The sequence below is a fragment of the Plecotus auritus genome (assembly GCF_963455305.1).
Source record: "Plecotus auritus genome assembly, chromosome: 2".
In the NCBI taxonomy this organism is placed as follows: Eukaryota; Metazoa; Chordata; class Mammalia; order Chiroptera; family Vespertilionidae; genus Plecotus; species Plecotus auritus.
In genome coordinates this window covers 87,875,695-87,888,935 of record NC_137771.1, presented here as the reverse complement: position 1 = coordinate 87,888,935, position 13,241 = coordinate 87,875,695, and the positions used below count along the sequence as shown (strand labels likewise).

The 13,241-nt window shown below is 42.1% G+C and overlaps 1 protein-coding gene across 1 annotated transcript in view; it reads right to left on the bottom strand.

Moving 5' to 3' along the window:
- ADTRP (androgen dependent TFPI regulating protein) overlaps nucleotides 1-13,241 on the bottom strand; it is a 69,508-nt gene that overhangs the window by 19,295 nt on the left and 36,972 nt on the right. Inside the window, exon 4 of the mRNA XM_080655133.1 lies at nucleotides 2,467-2,582. Within this exon, the coding sequence (XP_080511259.1) occupies nucleotides 2,467-2,582 (116 nt within the window). The remainder of the gene's footprint in view (nucleotides 1-2,466; nucleotides 2,583-13,241) is intronic.

Genomic DNA, 13,241 nt, shown 5'->3' with positions numbered 1-13,241 from the left:
TTATCCAGTCCACCTTCTCTAATTATATTTGAAATTGATTGATATTGTCATCAACTGGCTACCTCTAAGTCTCACAAATGCTACCAACTGGTCTCCTCGTGCTTTTCTCGTTAATTTTCACACTCCAGCCAAAATCAACTTTTTAATCATCTTTCTTACATAAGCCACATCATTTCATTCCTCTGCTTAAAAAGTTTTCCACAGAAAATCCCTTTGGTTTTAAAATCCAAACTCATTGATGTGAATTCATGATCTAGCTTTACCCTGTTCTGCAATTCAGCCACACCCTCAGCTCCTTCAGCCCTTCACAGATGCTGATCCCTCTGCCTGAAGGTCTTTCCTATGCCTCTTTTGACTTATTCCTACTCATTCTTTGGGCCTCAGCTTACACATTCTTTTCTTAAGAAGACAGTCCTCAGCATCCCACAATGCCCTGTGCTTGCCCCTATTACAGTCTCATCATCCTGTCTTCCCACTGTGTGTGTACTTTCTTCTCTCCCAGAAAGCCCTGAGAGGCAGCATGGTATCTTGTACATTCCTGTGTCCTTGGTAACTCAGCACAGTGAGTAACTGAATGGACCTATGATGTACTCACACCTGACCCCCATCTTGTTGCACCTCTTCTCCCCAACTGCCCAGTTCCCTGCATTGTCGGAACACATGCCAGGCACCAACAAGCCAAGCCCTCTTGACTACTGTTTCTCATCTTTTACGGCCACTGCAATTTCCCCCCAAATGCTAGTGGCCATGGTGCTCTTGTGCGTTCTTGGTTTCTGAGGAGGAAAATAACATGGATCAGATTTGAGGATCAGTGATCAACTTCCATTTTCTTAGGTAGAAAAAGTTAATAGATCAAAAGTACTACCTTATATATGAACTCCAGAAGTTATACTTGGCAAGAAAGAGTAAATAAGATTAAAGTCCACCAAACCAAACCAAACCAAACCAAAGAAAGCAGAGTATAGAAATGCATGTATATAATCAACCAGCAACTGCCCTCCTTCTTCTCAGCACATACAACAGACATATCATTATGGATATATACTCTTACCCCATCCCGGGTTCCAAGTATTCTGTCTCTAGGGGTTTATTTCTTTGAGTTAAGGCAGATTTGGCAAATACATGGCATATATCCTGTTACTCTTCATTCTCATGCTATTGGCTGATATCAATGAGTGCTAACACAGTTTTCTTTTTGTAGGGCCTGAGAATCCTTCCCAGCACAAGGCTCCCAACATCAACTACCAGTAGGTCCCCAACTTAAGCATTATTCTCTAAAATGACCTTTGTTAAAATGCAAAGGCCCCAGGCTGGAGGACAGTGTAGATCACTGGAATCTTGGGGTAGATTGACTGAGCAAGTACTTTCTTTAAGACAGGAGAAGCAAGGAAGACTTTGGGCACTCAGGGGAAGAGGGTGCAAGGGTGGGAGGAGCAGGCTTCACAAAAGGGAAAGAAAGGCAAGGAAGGAACCATCATCTGAGTTCTGGCACTTGCTCTAAGACAAAGGCTCTAAGACAAAGGCTCGTGAAACCCATGGAGCAGGCACTGAGGGCCCAAGCCCCTGTGGAATGTGTTCTCTTTCCAGCTTCTGTTTCTGACAGAGCACGGTGTTCCATTAAACTTTCCCCTACATAGGGATTGGGGGATGACCCAGCTTGTCAGATATGAATAGTATATGTGAGTCTTGACTAGAGAAGGAATGTCATGATTAGCTTTTGATATGCAGGCATTATGCTTGGCATGCCTTTTTCAGTAAAGCAAAAGCATGGAGTGGATGAGAAGGCTCTAAAATGGAAAGGGGTTTCCACTCACTGGGTGGAAGACCAAGCACTTTCCCTTGATTACAGATCACTGGGCAGTATTTCTGAGAATTAGTGTTGCCAGGTGGTTGAAAGATAAAATCTAGGCCAGCTGCTTAAATGAGCTTGCATGACTCCAGCGAGGCTGTTCTGCAAGCCCCTGGGCAATTGCCCAAATGCCCTCTAGGAGCTCTAGTGCCAGATGTTGATGCAAATAAACCCATAATGTTGCAGGCAACAGGAATGGAACACACCTAGCTTGCTCAACTGTCACATGCCTTTTTAGAAGGAACATATTTAGATGCCTTGGATCATTCAGCTATTCAAACATTTAATTGCAAGTGGAACCAAAGGTCAACATTTTCTTGGGGAAAGTAACATGTGTAGTAGCTTTGCAATGATTAATTCTTCATGAGAAGGAGAGAGGAGCTCGTGACTTGCTGCATGTTGTATGTGTGTGTGTGTTATGCCAGCTGTGTATTCTTTTGTTGTGATGTGTTTAAAAGTATCAAAAACAATCAAAATTTTTTTACTTGAAAACTTAAAGATGGCTAAATCCCCATTAGCTCAATATAAAGGCAGTCTTACAGAACAGTATGCTTCTGGAATATTCCTCAGAGGTTTGAATGACAAGCTTAAGTTGGTTTTCTCTCTGCAATTCTTACCTGCTAATGTAAGCAAGACTCGCAGCAGCCAACAAGGTGAGTCCTTTCTTCTTCAATGGATAGCAGTGTGGCCTGAGGATGACTTCAACCAGCGAAAAGGGGAGTATGAACGTGTGCTGCAGGAAAAAAGATGGCAGTCATGTCAGTGCCTTGGCTTCCTAGTGTTTCTAATTCTCTCTTCCCCCTCCAGTCTACTTTTTCCACAACTACCAGAGGAAACTTTCCAAAACTGGACTGAGATCATGTGCCTTAGATGCCCAAGGACCTCCAGTGGCTCTCTCTTGCTTATCATACTGATCCAAACTCCTTTGTCTGGCTACCAAGGTTCTTTTTAATGTGCTGTTGCCCAATCTTGTCCTGCTTATTGCCTGCTGTTTCCCTCTACTAATACACACACGTGCATGCATGCACACACACACTTAATCCTCCACTGAAAAAAGGCTGTTTCCTTCATTCTTCTTTTTACCCAGCGTGCTTGCTCCCACCTTCACACTTCCATTCATTCCTCAACTGTGTGAAATGTGTCTTCTCTCCCTGTATTCACATTCATCTATGTTCTCACAGCCAATGCAATTTTCCATGATGCTGTCTCTGAATTTTCCTTTTGCTAATTGCTCTCACCCAATCTAACTGCATTTATATCCTGTGCCATGCAGTCTAGCACTTGTGATATGTATTTGTAAGATCTTGGGGGCCAGAGAACACATCTTAGCCCATCTCTGCATCCCCATTGCATTTGGCACCATGTAGCCTTCCTGTTGATGGGGTAGGTGTTGTGGGGTGTGTGAGAGACTCCCTCCAAAACCCTCTATGTCCTCCCCACTCCTTCCCTGCTTAAACCTCTCTTCATAACCATCTGTCTTCTCTCACATCTTTCAAACCCTTAACATGTTTTTAAAATAATACAATCAAGGAAATAAGCATTTAGTAATAGTGGTATTTTCAGGTGGAAAGACTACAGAGGCCTGCTCCCAACTTGGTTGTGGGGACTGACCTGGGAATTAAATTTGCCCTTCTGCCATATGCTGTGCTTATTGGGAATATCTAATAGTGTTAGCATTTTACAATTTTTACATTTCTGCCATTCCTCTTTCATCCCTCTAGCATCCATAGCCTTTTCTTGCAAACTCCATCCCATTCCCATTCCTGAGTCCCGAGGCAACTATGTCAACACCTTGGTTACAGTAGTCCCTGGGGTTTAGGAATGCCACAGTGCCCGCATGACCATGCTCCCATGCCCAGCTATGCTCTGGAAGGCCTTTGCTGTCCGTCCCATTATGCCTGTGCTCAGAGGCAGCCCCAGGAGGCAGTAGCTTCCTCTTGCCTTACCTGACCTAAGGTACACTCAGATCAAGATCTTTAGATGACACAATTTGAGCTTGCAATAGCAACGAAGTCTAACCTATTCCAGTGCTCTCTCCTCTATGAGACAAGAGACATTATGTAGGCTTAGACAGTGTTAAAAACATAATAATAAATTTTTAAAAAGACCTTTAGATGATGGGAAACAAGACAAGTGTTGGGATGAGAAGGAACAAGTCTTAAGCATAGGGTGTTACTGAGCAGAGAGGGCCTCCTGGGGGCCCCGAGTCAAGACTGCTGTTGGGTGGCAACAAGCAGTTAGGCCTCTTTAAGGCCCTGGGTGCCTACATTTTAGTAGCAAAACCTAGAGAAACAGCCTTTAGTACAAACCATAGCTTTTATATAATCTTTCCAAAGCTGGTCCTGAACCTCTTAACTGGTTGGATATGCAAATGGAAAGACTGCCAGGTGCACTGTCTCACCTTGCCTCCTGTTTTGGTCTGATTTTAGGCTACAGCTTCTGTGTCTCTCCCTCCAGTAAAGGAACATGATATTTAAAGGCACGACTTTTTAATCTGGCCCTGGACTAGTTTCTGAACTTCCGCTTCCTCGGTTGTGAAATGGGTAATAACTAATGCACATGTGTTAGGGGCGTTGCTCTGAGGACTGAGATAAGTGCATGTAAAGGGCTGGCCCCTTGGCCCAGGAGACTTGTAGTGAGCATTAGCTGTGCTTGCCCTTACTGTGATACCGTTCTTCTCTCATTGCTGACCCAATGTGGAGCAGGAGAGGCAAAGTTCTGGGATGCCCACAGCACCCGGTGCCCGGATGCACCCTGACCCGTAGGAGGAGGCTGTGGTAGCAGAGTCGTCCCCACAGTCACCCCATGACTCTCTCCTCAGCCCCCAGCTGGCGCCTATGCTCCCAGCCTCAGAGCCCTGGATATGCTGTGAGGGACATGCCGCTTTTTTCCCCAGAGGCCACCTCAGGAGGTGAGAGATGGGGCAGTCCTTCCAGCAAAGCCACTGCCTCTCCACCTGCCTTCATTCTGCCACAGCCAGGAAAGATCCAACTCCTGCTAGCAACCATTAACGGTCCCATTATACCGGCCATTGATCTGACAGATTTTATTAGCACTGTCCACTGGCAGCAGCTTCCGCTCTCTACATTCATGATCATTTGGAACAGAATTCCTGTGAAACAATGCAGTGTGTCTGCATTAGGAGAAAATGAGTTCACAGTGATTAATGCTTTCACAACAGATAAATCAGGGATGCATGACTGGTCACCTCTTCTAGGGGCCTGCCCTTTGCAAGTGACATTCAATTGAATTTCCAAGTGAATTCTCCCTGATGACTCTGGGAAGTTTACTTCAGTGATGTCGTTAGTGATGGGCCATATACTGTGGCTTAATACCTACTAAAAGGTCTTTAAAAGAACCACAGTTTTTGTCTGGGCTGGGAGTAGAAATGAGGGGGTAGAAATGAGGGGAGGAGGAAGACCACATTCTGTGAGCTTTCTAAATATTTAGCTACTGTGAAGAGCCAAGCATGACGCACTAAACCTTGTGGTATTTCAAATGTACTGGTATGTCACCTCATGTTGATATAAATTACATAACCTTTGTCAGGCAACATATTTTTTTTTAAAGTGGAAGAAACAATTCAGTAAGAGAAAAATCAAATATGCTTTCTACTTCCAAAAATGAATCTAATAATTAGGCTGGGATTGACACAAATTAGAATGCTGCCAAAAATTTGCTGAAAACAGTGACTCATTTTGTATTTCAATTAACAGTTTCTCAGTTTCCCTTATAAACAGTGAAGCTGACAAAAATTAATTATCTCAGAGGGGGTAAAATATTTCTTTCCAAAGTAAACAAAACACCATGGGCTGAAACAATAGTATGTGTAAACAGAGAGGATGGAGGAAGCTATCTTTCCTTGTCAAGTAAGCCATCATTTTGGTAGATTTTTCTTTAAATATCTCATTTTAAAAGCATCGGTTCAAAGGACAGTGTTGTTCTTTTCCCATCCTTTTTTACTAAAGTATGTCTTTTCTCCTGTCCTTGGTGTAATGCCTGCTTCCATTTGGATATATTAGAGACAGAACTATAAGCATGAAATATTGATTTAAGCATTAGTATAATAATTGCCATTTAGAGTCCCTGGTTGCAAAATAGCTTTGTAGATAAGTACTAAAATTTACCAGCCCATAGAAAATTCTTACAAGGTTACATGAGTGGAAACGTGGAAAATAATGAGCACTTACTTTGACTCAACTCATACCAGTAGATAAGTAGCTGCTATAAACAGCTTCCCTGTATATGAAGCTAAACTAACAATAGGATGCATTTGCCTGGCTCTTGTGCAAGAGGCCAGGCTTAATCACTGAGATAACCCATGGAGCCAACAGCTTACAGGCTCCAAGTACGGAACCAATAGGCTAGGATGGTCACATTCTTATCTCTAAGATTCTTGTGGGAACAAGAGCACTTAATTTTCTCCAGTGGGAAATTTAAAAATCAGATAACATTTAAAATATGATCTCTGTCTCTTTCCTCTATTTCATTTTCTTATTGAACTAGCTGTTGGATTGAGTTGACTAAGATAAACAAAACAGCTTCTACCTTCTTGGACTGGTCATTGAGAGACTTTCTCATTCATTGCTGTTTCTAATGAACTTACATTTTGCCCACTTCATGTTTGCACCTGTCTTCTTCCTTCCTCTGTTCAAGCAACACTTGGATCTGAGAATTAATTTCTTCCATCGCCTCTTCCCAAATTGGTATCCTTTCCCCAAGTCTCTAGGATAATATCTTCGGTTTATGGTGCTCATGGGTAGAAAGTTTTAAATCATGTTTTATTGCACCAACAAGATATCATTTCTGGGTATGTTAAGAAGGATATTTTTGTTTAGTGTATATTAAATATGTCACTTTTTAATTTATTTTAAAAATGAAAGCCTTCACAATCTCCTCAGGGCCAAACACATGGTCAAAACATCAATTAAAACTTAAACGTAAGTACAACAGACATGAAAACGGAGGCAAAACCAACCTTAATAGAATGCTATTTTACCAGGCTTGTCATTATACTCTGGATCATGTTCCTTAAGCCTGAAAACTACATGCAGTAATAGTTGTTTTGAAAATCCTTGTAACACAATCTCTGGTTTTGATAATACCGTCCATTTGCCAGCTAAAAACTTTTACCTCGCTCCTTAGCACCTTCTCTTACTGTAGTTTCTGCCTCCAACCACCTATATTCTCCATAGTTCCTGTGTTGTTAAAGGTGCAATTTTGCTTTCAATCTGACATATGGCAACCCTGAAATGTAGATATAAGCTAAATTGCTTCTCTCTCTCTCTCTCTCTCCTACCAACCCTGAAATGTAGATATAAGCTAAATTGCTTCTCTCTCTCTCTCTCTCCTACCCTACCTGCAGGGATCTTTTTTTTTTTTTTTTTTTTTTTTTTTTTTTTTTTTTTGTCTCAAATGCTAGAGTTTAGAAGATAATTGGATTTGTAAAAATTCCCTTTTCCACTTTCTAGGAACTCAAGTGCATAGACTGGGCACCACTATAATTAAAGAGTCAATGTTCAAATGCCTGGGAGGAGGGATTGGGAAGATAAACCAACCACAGAAAGAGCCACAGGCTTCTCTTTGACCTCCATAGTCTACATAAGTAGCTGACAGCCCAGCCTGCCAAATATTCAAAAACAGAAGTTAAAAACCAATAGTTTTATTTACTGCAGAGGAGTAGTAATGTTTGCAGTTTACTCTGAAATGCACCAAAACAAAATGATGGATGGATGGATGCATACATATGTGCTAGAGCAAATACTGTGAACTAGTAATAGTAGAACCTAATTGGTGGGTAATATAGGTGTTCCCTGTAAAATTCTTTAAACCCTGCTTCATGTTTAACATTTTTTATAATAAAATATTGAAAGATATACAAATAGTCTTTACTGACCTGGAAAGAGAAATAAGTGCTCCATTGGGCCAAGGAAGAAAAGCATGCCCTTATTTATGAACTTGTGTGTGGATTGAACAGGTGGTTAAAGGATAACTTCCTGAATTTTCTAAGATGGGTTTCTAAGTGATGATTTACTTTCTATACTGTTGTCCCTAGGGTTAATATGTAGTTTGGCCAACATCTCAAAGCAGCATTCTTCTACTATGAAGCTAGTTGGCTTTGATGGCATCCAGCCTGGTGAAGAAGTGGCCATTTAGATTCTATTCAGGTAAGTATAAGACAAAAGAAAGATCTGGGATCTTAGGACTCTACAATCATGAGTATTAGTATATCTGCTTCTTCCTGCTCTCCTCCTCTCTCTCCCTCCCTCTGCAAAGCATCAAAATCCCTCTCTCGCCCTAGTTGATTTGGCTCAGTGGATAGAGCATCGGCCTAGGGACTGAAGGGTCCTGGGTTTGATTCCGCTCAAGGGCACGTGTCTGGGTTGCAAGCCCGATCCCCAGTAGGGGGTGTGCAGGAGGCAGCCGATCAATCATTCTCTCTCATCATTGATGTTTCTATCTCTCTCTCCCTTTCCCTTTCTTTTTGAAATCAATATATATATATATATATATATATATATATATATATATATTTAAAAAACTCTCTAATTTAACTCATTGGCAATAATAACAGCCTTAGACACCTTTTATAATCACTAACTCATTCCTTTACTTCTCATATCTGAATGTGGTTCACTTTCTCCTTCAAATTCTTCTCATAACTGTCTATTCTTTAATCTTCCCCAGCACCACCTCCCTAGTTTTCCCCTATTTTGGTACAGACTCAACATTGCGATTTGACCAACTTCCTAAAGCAAGTTTCATGTTGCTACTCCCTGCTCCAAAACCTTCTGTGGCTCCCTGTTGCCTCTGTCCCCTGCCTATACTCCTTCTCTAATCCCATCTCTCTCTCAGTTTCCACAGTATCTTCAGACTCCCTCCTTTCAACTCAAACCAGCCTTCTCTTTAATCCTTGTGTTTTATCCTATTTCCTTCCCTAGAATTCCTTTTTTTCACCCATCAGTTCTTTAATTCTTCTCTCCCATCCAGCCCAGCTTTGAGACACCTTACAATCAAAAGCACATACACTAACATGAGAAGATATTTAAGGAAATCAAGACCCAGGAGAGGACTGAAACACAAATACACCAACCAGAGACCTGCTGGTCTACTATTATTGAGATTCAAATTTAGCAATACCTTTCCTGACAGCCCAAGTAAAAGAGAGAGATGGAATGTACACAGTTCTTTTTTTGTATGGGAAATTACTTTTTTCTACCCCTAATTAAGCCTCAAATAAATTTCTACCATTGTATTTTATTTAGGGACATTAAGTCATGGTAGGCAGTGCTCTCAACTGTGTCCCCATAGCACGCACAGAGGTCTTGTTTCCACAAACTGTAAAATCTCAAGACAAAATAATAAAACACAATCTATTGAATGGGAGATAACGTGTATAATTATGTAGCCTTCTAATGATCAGAGCAGTAGATGGACTCGAGAAAGACTATTTTCTTCACAAGTGTTTTTATTTGTGTTTGTCCCATTTGTGAGTCAAGACAATAGCCATTATTTTATTCTGTGTTTAGAGTTGTGAGTGTAGGTATTGCACACTGCTGATGACGCTGTTGAATGCTTAGAGGAACCCAGAGAGTCTGTGGTAATGTTCACAACCTTTTACTGCAGATAAAGACTCTCATCAAAGAAACCATCCTGCCTCTTGGAGCTGACTGCCCAGCCCTTTTGGCTACCTCTGAGGCCCATGTTGCATCCACATTATACCCACATCACACCCTGTCTTCTTTCGTATGAGATGCTCACTCTCCTGTTCTTCCCACAGCTCCTTTGGTCTACATTAGACTCTGCAGTGCTTAATGATATTCACTTTTATTTTTTACCCTGTGAAGTTCATATATTTTTTCTTCTATTCTGAATTAAATTACACTTTGAGGTGAAAGTTCTCCTTTACTTTTTTAGGACATCCTCCCAACTCAGATTTATAAATGCTCTTTGACTGATTTTCTTCATTTGAACCTTTATGTTGCAAAGTAGAATTAAGCCTTTAATATGGTTTACAGAGCCCCTAGTGAACTAGTAAACTGTCCTGTCTTACTTTCATGCCCACACCCCACTTTCAGGCTTCACCCCACCCTTACCTCCTGATTACTCTGCACTCCATCCATAGTATCCTCTCTCACCACTGATACATAGACACTTATCCCTCCCCTCTCTCAGTCCTCATCACCTTCTTCTCACCTTACAGGGATAGGCATACATATCACTGACTCTGGGACAGAATCTGAAACATCCAGCAGGTGCCCTTCCCTGGCATGGCTGGACCTCCCTGTGTTCATCCCCCTCACAGCATTCCATAACTGCATTCACCTAATATTGGACAGACTTTAAATTGAAACAAGAAGCTTAGGGCTATCACCATTTCATCTCCAGTGCCTAGCATGGTGCTTAAGCTACCCTGGCCACTTAATATCTGTAGCATTAGTGAATGAATCAATGAAACAATAGAATAGGCACAAGAGAAAGAAGAGAGAGAGCTCTTCTGCATAGATGGGGAAGATAATCCAGTATCCTGGTATGAGGAGACAACAGCTGCAGTCCAAATTCAAATGGCATGGGCAGCCATGCATCAGCTGTGTCCATAGTAGCAGGGTCACAGAGTCAGTCCCAATTCAGGCCGGTCATATTTACCCTTTGTCATGGCTATAGATTTCTTCTCCTAACATTCTGCAAAATGGGTGTTGTGGATCACAAAAACTTGCAAGAAAATGTGACTCCTGGGAACACCCCTTGGGTGCCCATGTCATGGCAACTAAATTGCAGACTCTAAAGGGGTATCACCACCCAGGAGTCAACAACTCTGCAGAAGCTGGAAGATATGTAGCTAGTAAAGGCTATTCTTTGTTAATCTTGGGACCCACTGGCCTCTGGCCCTCCATTCTGAAATTGGCCAGGTGGAAAACCCCCAGGTTTTACTCGATATCTACTTATATCCCTCCCCTGTATTAATCTGTCATTCGCCCTTCCTCTGTGCTTTTATGCCTGGCTGCACATAGCACACATGGAGACTTGCTTTTAAGACATAGACAGATGGGCAGCTCTTTAGAAAGCTGCTCCAAGTTGGAGGACAAAGACTGTTCTTTTCAAGAAAGAGAAAGTTTGGGAAGCTTGGGAATATGTTCTTGCTTTAGAGCCACCATCTCTCAGGGCACCATTCCTTCCTCTCAGATATCTTACCACAATGTGAATAAAGGACTCAGAATGTGTAGACAGCTGGTTTCCCTGGGAGATAACAGTATTTTAGGAAAGCATCCTGTAAGCATAAGCTCTCAGGCAAAGTTCCAAACTCCCCACATGACGATCCCATGATGGACCAGTTTCCACCCTTTCTCCTTCCTGCCTCCAGCTTTCCCTTACTGACCCACCAGGGAGTTCCTACAGGGACTCACCCACTGCTGTGCTCAAATGACAGGTGCTCACTGGTGAGTTTCCTAAATGCAAATAATTGGCTGATTCAGAGTTAGTCTATATGTGAGGCTATATGAGGGACACATGAGCTCACCATGTGGGTCTTAACACTAGAGGAGGAAATGGCTGAGAGAGGGACCTAGATGTAAAAGAAAAAGAGAAGTTTGCTTGGGCCCCCTTCAATATCCATCACATATCTCATGAGAAGCAGTAATGTTTCAGCACTCCAAGCAATTAAAAGGTATGTAAGATATGGTCCTGGAACTCAAAAAAATATTGAATTTGAACTTATGTGTAGCCTTACAGAACTAGGACTAGTCTAGTTTTAAAGCATTATAATGGAGGCTCTGGAAGTGATAGACAACAACAGGTGGCTGGTTGAGCACTTGGGAGTCCACAATGAAAGAGAACAAGGTCTTATTTAATGCAAAGACCAACTTCTCTTTCACTCACTAGGTAAAATCTCTCTGACTGAAAAGACTCAGGGGTTTCACTTCAACAGCTTTTGTGACATCTAAAACTGTGTCTTATTATCGCATAGAGTGTCACTAAGTTGTGTTTTGTTCTTTGAAAATAAAAGTTAATTGTAATTCCCCTTTATTAAAAATAGGTCACTATATATTACAGATTAATTTTTCAATTATGAACCCTTTTTTCCTTGCTGGAATAAATAAAACCAAAGGCTATCTGTAGGCTATAAAACTGAAGATGCCAAATAGGATAGTAGATATGAGTTTCGTGTTCAGAAGATAAATTTAGCTGAAGATAGAGATTTGGGAGCCAACAGTATAGATATAACTTTTTTTTTTTTCATGGCAGTAGATGAGAGGACCCTAAGAGAGTGTATGAGTTAAGAATAAAGGATCTCAGAGTAAACACTGTGGAACAGCAATAGTTAAGCCAGAGTTTCTCAACTTCCACACTACTGATGTTGTAGAATAGATAATTCTTTGTTGTGGGAGCTACCTGTGCATTGTAGGATGTTTAGAGCATCCTTAGCTTCTACTTACTAGATGCCAGAAACACCCACTCACCCTCAGGTGTGACAATCAAAACTGCCTCCAGATATTGCCAAGTGTCCCCTGGAGAGCAAAATCAATCCCAACTGAGAATTTCTCATTTAAGTGATAGGCAAAAGAAGAACATGTTGCAAATATAATTGACAAGGAGTGTTCATAAAATCTGGCCGTAAGGTAAAGAAGGAAAGAGAATATTTTGAGAAAAATATAAGCAAATGTCAAGGAAAGGAATCCTATATAATAAAAGCCTAATATGCAAATTGTCCGACCAGGAGTTTGACCACTGGCTATGACGTGTGCTGGCCACAAGGGGGCAGCACGGAACATGGTGGGCATTGACGACTCAGTGCTGGCAGCAGGTGGCAGTGGAGGCACTGCCAGCCCTAGTGAGCCCCGACGAGAGTGGGACCATGGCAGGATGGTGGAGCAGGTGAGCAGGTGGCACCAGGCCAAGGCGGGGTGCCAGGTGAGACTGTGAGGCTGCAAGGCTGGGGGTGGGAGCTAGGGCCAGATTCCCACAGGCCACCCCGAGGGACCCCACCCATGCACGAATTCATATTAAGACATAAGTACCAACCCCCCAACTCCGTTTTAGAGGTAAGCACACTGTAGTGAGCACACAGGAGTTTGCTTTTTGTGTCCCACATTGCTTGTTCTTCCTTCTAGGGTGACACTCATATTTCTCATCCAGTTCTCTGCATCTTTGGATTTCAAAGCCCTGTTCCTGGTATTCTTGGACTTGGGCCATGGAGCCCCTTGAAGCTAAGAGGTTAACATGGATATATCTCCATGGCTACCATTGCCATCTGTTCCACAAAACCTAAGGGTGGGTGGAAATCTGGACAAGTTTGTAAGTGTGAAAGTGAGGAACCTACATGCAGGACAAGTCGATGATAAGTTGGCTTGCTCAGAGCTCTCTACACTTCAGGGAATGCAAACCTGTGGCAATA